Below are 7,040 nucleotides of genomic sequence, written 5' to 3'. Positions count from 1 at the left end.
AATTTACTCAATAAATCTTCATAAATATTAGTAGTATAATTGATTCTCAAATAAAAAAAAAGTTTGCACATTCTTTCTTATAACAAACCCTTTCAAATTTCATGAAAAATGAGTGAATATGTAGTAGTATGAAGTTTTTTGGTGCCCCTTTGATCATAAATACAAGTGACTTTCCTTCACCTGACATTTTTGTTGGATCCAGAGAATTTCTCCAAACGCGTTTTGGGCTTTATAAGATTTCCTACTGACAAATTATTCAAATTTTATCAAATAAAATTATTTAATAATTTCTTTATTATTTAATGTTACATGATTAAAATTTTGAGAAAGTGGAAACGCGGTTGGCTTACTGGCTAACTTTTTCCACCTATGGTAGACACGTTGATTAACTATATTTCCATGGAAAAATGAGTCAACTACACAAAACTTGTTGAGGTTTCTTGGTCCATCCTCTCTTATTTTTGAAAGGTCTTTTCAATATAAGGGAAAACTTTCCATATTAGAAAAACAAAAGTTTCCTCATCCCATGATATTTTCACTACAACTTAGTATGGAAACCCAGACCGGTTCAACCTGTTTAACCAAAAATCGACAAACCGGCCAAGTAATTAGTCCTATTGAGCATGTAGATTGAAATTAAATTAATCCGAGAGGGTGACCTGGTATAAACCGGACCAACTCAGGAGCAACCCAGTAACCAACCTGCTTTGCTGGGTTAACTTGGTTGCTCTCTTTTTTTAAATTAAAAAAAGCTATTTTGAGCCAAAAACTTTTTTTTCCTTAAGCTGTTGATAACTATTAGTTTAGTGATTAATAGATTGTGGGTAGGAATATTTTGTTATCATATATCTATTTTGATAATTTGCTACGATTAATCTATAGTGATCTTTTTAATATGATACTATGATGTTAATTTGTCAAAAGAATTGTAAAGAATGTTGGGAAAAAATTGTAAGTATTTGATTATTTTGTTTGTAATTCAAGGCAATGAACTAATATTTAGTTCTTAGATGGTAGGATGAAAACTTAAATTATTTTTTAATTTTTTATTTCTCATTAGTTTGATCCTGATTTGACCCACTGATCCTTGACGTATTGTCTCAACTAATCCGGTTTTCATTACTTTGATTTTCACTTGAAATAAAACAAATATATATATAAGTTTTATTTTTATTTACAACTAAAATACTTTAAAAAAATTGGCAGCAATAATTTTAAAAGAATAATATTTCTAAATATAGTTAGAAAAATATTTTTACGTATATACTTTGTTGTTGTTTTTTTTTTTGGCCAAATATAATTTCTATTGATAAATGCTTGATAATCTATTAGTTGTTGTGTCAGACATAATTATTATAATAAAAAGCAAAATAGTATTTAACAGACACAACAAGAATCATGGAATTTTCTTCTCCATCCCTATTAGGCCAAATGCCTTTTCAATTTATGAGCAACTTTTTTCACATAAGAAAAGTAAAAGATTCCTCACCGTGATGTTTACTTCAAACAAGATAAAATTTTTCTATCACTACTTTGGTAATTCCTCATCTCTTTTGTCCTTTTTAAAATCTCCACCTTTTAGTAAATTTTTTTTATGCCAACATCAATTTTTTTAGTATCAGACTTGATCTACCTTAATTTTGCTAAAATTACAAAACCTTCTAGGTATTTTCGGAACCTTAATTTTAATAAATTTCTTAATGTTTCTAATAATATTTTGATAAAAATTTAAAAATATTTGTTTTAGGTACATGTATTCTCTTATTGGAAGCAACTTTTTTTTGAGCTATTGTAGAACACTAAATGTAGATACCTCTCCCAATAAAGATTTAAACCTTGGTTTGCCATATTAGTTCTTAAATTTCATTTTGACTGTGGTGTTCATTTTTTTTTCCCCAGTGATAAGTGGTGTACATTCATATGCCATTTGAATTTACTGTTCAAGTAACATCATTAGATAGCAAACATATGTAACTTTAAACATATAAAACAATCAAGAACTTTATGAGATGCAACATAAATTCATGGATTATTTTGATAAAATGTCAGTTCAGAAATTAATTGAAGTTTTCAATAAAATTAAGAGATAAAAATAATGAAGTTGACTATAATGTGTTAAATATAAAAACCATAATTTTAAGTCAATAAATTAATTTAAACTTTCAAATAAATATTTTTTTATCCAAATGAGATTAAAAAAAGCGTCAAAATAATGATGGAAAAGATAAACTTAACGAATGAATGAATAAATAGAGGGATGTAATTTAAAATACACACCTCACTTGCCATATAGTGAGGTTAGATATGTTTTGAATTTCCTTTTAAATCCTAGTTGAAATTTAATTTTTTGTACATTCGCTTGTGAAGGTGCTTCTATATAAATATAAAAAAAAATATAAAACCTTTTCATTAAAATTATAAAAAAAAAATAAGCTGAAAGTTAGTAGATTGACTACCTATGTCCAACGTCCTAATATGCCTTATGTTGATTTTTTAGCTTTTTTTTTTAAATTTTACTTTATCTTTTTTTTTTTTTTTTGCAGAAGCTATTATTCTCAACTATAGCTTTGGCCAAGAAGCAACGAACAAATTGGAGACCCTTTCTTCAATATAGCAATAAGTTATCAAACACGCACACATACACACACATATATATAGAGTACACATTCTTGCTAAAAGCATAATCCTAACAGGCTTATATTATTCAAAAGCCCAAGTGATTAACGATAAATAGAAGTAACAACATACAAAATGCTTGTAATAAGCCATAACTACAAACACACAACTCTTTTTTCCCCCTTCTCACCACCAACAATATGGAAGTTTGTACCACATGCAGTCTATGAACTGAAAGTAAGTGTGCTTCCAGGATCTACTGTAGAGCAAAGGACCAACAACTATCCAAAATCCTAAAACAAATCCTAGAGACATGCTCACATAAAACCAATTGACCCCATTTCTCTTACCTTCTTTCTCATCATGGCGATTTGGAATATTCTGCAAATCATCGCAATTCTTTGGTAGTGGAGGACCACAGAGATTGTTGCCCACAAAACTTGATGCTTCGAAGCTTTGCAATTGAGTGCCTGTTGGAATTTTTCCCATCAACTTGTTGAATGACAAGTTCAACTTGCTCAAGAAATTCAAATTGGACATGCTTGATGGGATTTCACCATAAAGCTGATTTTCTGAGAGATCCATTGACTCCAACCATTCCATGTTTCCAATATTTTGAGGAATCTTACCACTCAAAAGATTGTTTGACAAGTTCAGGAAATGCAACCCCTTAAGAGACATAATTTCACTTGGCACCTCCCCACACAATTTATTACCAGAGAGATCTATGCTTGTGACGAGGCCAAGCAAAGTATATACATCATCTCTTCCTTTCAGCTCTAGAAGCACACTAGCTATAGTTCTTGTTATACTACCATTTCCTTTGTCATAGATGCGCGATTCTAGAGTGGTATTCCTCACTAGCATAACACTCAATTGATTGAGGCATTTTGGTATTTGTCCTATCAAGTTGTTCTGTGCAAGATCCAAGATATGTAGCGATTTCAAAGAGCATATTTGATTGGGAATCTTACCATTGAATTGGTTTGATCTGAGGAGAAAGATCTTTAAATTTAAGAGAATGTCTCCAACCCATGGTGGAATGATTCCTGAAAATTGATTCTCTCTAAGATCCAAAAATACCAAATTAGTACTATTCTTGAAACAAACAGGAAAATTTCCTGAAAGAGAGTTGTTACGGAGTTGCAATGAGGACAGCCAATGCAAGGATCCCAAGGATGTGGGCAACTTCCCATTAAAATGGTTATTATCAAACTTGACGGACATTAGATTATTTGACCACATCTTCCAACAGTCAGGTATTTCACCTGACAAATTATTTGATGCTAAATTGAGATAATGTAACATTATTGGATCTTCCTTTTCCTGACATAAGAAGGAGGCTATGGATCCAGAAAACCAATTATTTGAGAGGTCTAAGTCTTGCACAATTGGTGATATGTGTGGTAAAGGACCACTCAAGCGATTTGAGCTTAAATCAATGGCAGACATATTGATGGGATTCTTCAATGTATAAGAAAGCTCTCCATGGATATCATTGTTAGAGAAATAAAAAGAAGAAGCATAGGGGAATGCACCCCACAGCCATGTGGGGATAGAATCAGAGATGTTGGTGTTAGCTATGGACAACTCCTCAAGATGTTTCAGTGATCGAATCCATGATGGAAAGTCGGGACCTAAATGCCATAAGTCCATGTTCAAGGAGGTCAACTTTTGAAAAGATGGCTTCCAATTGGGACCTACTTTTAACGTAAGTCCGTTTCCTGATGCACTGAAAGAATTTAATTTAGCGAAATTGGCGAGGTGATGCTCATTTACAATTCCATGGAAAAGATTATCATCGATATAAAGTACTTCTAATTCAGAAAGTGATTGCAAAGCATCAAAAGGATTCCCATCAAATTTATTTCCCCAAAACTGAAAATATTTCAAAGAGGTAAGATTTCCTAAAGATATAGGAATTGCACCTTGAATAGAACTGTCAGAGATAGAAAGGTCATGGAGATTTTTGAAAATTCCAATTTGGGCTGTCAAATTACCATAAACTTTTGAACCACCAATTGACAAAACCTCGAGTGTGTGAGAAGCACAATTAGAGATTATTTCTATTAACCTAGAAACTTGTTGATTGAAGTTATTGTTAGAGAGACCAATACTTCTTAAGTTACAGAGATTGCTTGAAGAGTTTGGAAATGGCCCTTCCAATTGATTGTATGACAAAGCAAGAGTAACCATAGAAGTCAAGTTTCCAATTGCATGTGAAATTGTTCCATGCAAATTGTTTGAAGAAAGATCAAGAGACTTGAGATGGTTCAAAGTATATAAGCAATCAGGGATAGAAGAATTAAACAAATTTTCAGACAAATCAAGATCTTCAATGAGAGAGAGGTTATGAATACCATTTGGGATGGATCCTTGCACGTGATTATATCTTAATTTAAGTGAAACCAAATTCTTTAGTCAAAAAATCCACTTTGGAATGGAAGGAGATCCAAAATCAAAAGAATCGGAAAGGTCAAGGATTGTTAGAGATGAAAAGTTTATGGCAATGGCTGGATGGAAATTGTGATGAAGAGCACACTGTTGTAGGTGTAACTCTGTCAATGAGGGAAGAGATTGCAAAACAGGCAACCAATCAAAGGCATTAGACAGATTAACAAAACTCAATCGAAGATATTGGAGTGAAGAAAGAGATGATATCCACTGAAGATTTTCTTGATACATTGATATCCCATCCTTGTCATATTGATGACCACCAAAGAGATCAAGATAGAGTAGATTTGATAAATTACCAATCTGATGGGGAATCTTTCCAGTAAAAGGATTACCTCTAAGGTCAAGATAGAGCAAACCAGAGAGATTTCCTATTTGGTGAGGAATGCTTCCACTGAATCCCGCAGAAGAGAGGTTCAAATATGTCAAGCTCTTCATTGAACAAAGGAAACTTGGAAACTGCATGCCTCCAAAATAGTTGTTGCTCAAATCCAAGTAACTTAGTTCTTTCAACTGAAGTATCGAAGGATGTATTTCACCCTCAAACCATGATATCTTAGGAACATCAAAATCCCCATATGAGTAAGTAATTGGAGTTGAGAGGTGAAGTTCAAGAATGTGACCTGTTTCATGATTGCAAGAAACTGATGTCCAATTGCAGCAATTTGTGTTATCATCAGACCAAGTGGCAAGCCTGTTTGAAGGATCATGAAGATGTAGCTTGAAATTAAGCAAGGCTTGTCGCTCACTAGAAATGCAAAGAACTTGATCAGATGCTTTGCATTTGCATAAGGGGTTTAGTGATGAGATGAGTGAGCAAATCAAAATGAACACAATGGTATTTTCGCACAGACCCATGATCAGTTTCTTTACTAGAGCTGGCTTACAACTCTACACAAAATTACTGGTATTTATAGTGTTAGAAAGTTGGGGTTTAAGCAAAACTTTCACATAACAGTGAATGACTTCCTAGCAAAGCATTCATTCTATAGGTGTCTTGGTCAATACACGATGACAGTGAGATGTGAAACTTGAGACGATTATGTATGTAAAAGGTATACATAATTCTTTATTATTTATGCAAAGTTATAGCCTAATAGGTCTCATCATTTCCTTAAAAAATCATGGATTTAAGTAATTTTATATGTTATATTCGTCTCCGAATATGACTGTAAAAGTTATAAAAAGTTATTGCTATTATTGGCAAATCACGTACATACGTATACGTTGATGAAAATAATTTAAAGGAACAGTACAACTAATCTTGGAATACAATATATTCTTTCATATGTACCTTTTTTTTTATAAGTAAGGTGTTTATACTTTTTTATATATGTATGAGTGATAAATCTTGAAGAATCTGCCTTTGATAATTTAATTAAGCGTTGATAAATAATATTTAATTGATAAATCTTCATAAATATTATAATTGATTCTAATTAAAAAGATATGTTCATATATTCTTTCTTATAATAAAATCTTTTTCAAATTTCATGAAAAATGAGTGAATATGCACGAAGTTTTCTATTGTCTCTTCCATGATAATTACAAATGACTCCTCTACCTGACTTGTTTGTTGGATCCAAAGAGTTTCTTATACAAGTGTTGGACTTCATAGGATTTCCTGCAGACAAATTAGTCAAATTATCATGAATAAATTTACTCAATTAATATTTATATTTACACTGTTAGACGCATGGTTACAAATTCTGGAAAGTAAAAACATAGTTGGCAAACTTTTTTTTGCACGAGTTAACCATACGAGACTTGTGTGGAGGGTTCTTAACTCATTATTTCTTTTATTTTCCAAAGCTCTTTTCAAATTTAACAGAAAACTTTAAATTTAAAAATAAAAGTTTCCTCATCTCACAATATTTTCATCCTGAACAAACCAAAAACGCATGTATAATCTGTTTTCTTTTCAACTAATTAAAATATTTTAAAAACAACAACAAAAATACTATTAAATG

General features: G+C 31.7%; 1 protein-coding gene across 2 annotated transcripts; it reads right to left on the bottom strand.

Annotated features, from left to right (window-relative positions):
* Positions 1-2,795: 2,795 nt before the first annotated feature.
* Positions 2,796-6,021, bottom strand: LOC114745660 (receptor-like protein EIX2). Of its 2 annotated transcripts, none has more exons than XM_028933822.1 (2): positions 5,694-6,021; positions 2,796-3,086 (listed from the first exon to the last, which is right to left on the bottom strand). In XM_028933822.1, exons 1-2 carry the CDS (start codon positions 5,926-5,928, stop codon positions 2,803-2,805), a joined length of 519 nt encoding a protein of 172 aa, XP_028789655.1. In that variant the 5' UTR covers positions 5,929-6,021; the 3' UTR covers positions 2,796-2,802. The 2 variants fall into 2 exon arrangements, 1 of the variants encoding a protein (XP_028789655.1); XR_003740220.1 differs by lacking the exon at positions 2,796-3,086 and adding an exon at positions 3,493-3,665.
* Positions 6,022-7,040: the final 1,019 nt, after the last annotated feature.

The sequence above is a fragment of the Neltuma alba genome, unplaced genomic scaffold (genome assembly GCF_004799145.2).
Source record: "Neltuma alba isolate B1F8T4 unplaced genomic scaffold, ASM479914v2 tig00004747_pilon, whole genome shotgun sequence".
Classification (NCBI taxonomy): domain Eukaryota; kingdom Viridiplantae; phylum Streptophyta; class Magnoliopsida; order Fabales; family Fabaceae; genus Neltuma; species Neltuma alba.
Note: the sequence above shows the minus strand (reverse complement) of the source record. Positions and strands in the feature narration are given on the sequence as shown.

Bases quoted from the DNA above. Each gene is read 5' to 3' on its own strand.
- LOC114745660 (XM_028933822.1), bottom strand. From the start codon at position 5,928: ATGGGTCTGTGCGAAAATACCATTGTGTTCATTTTGATTTGCTCACTC. The intron at 3,087-5,693 runs GTCACATTCTTG...AAATTCCAACAG, and splicing joins TTCTTGCAATCATGAAACAG to GCACTCAATTGCAAAGCTTC.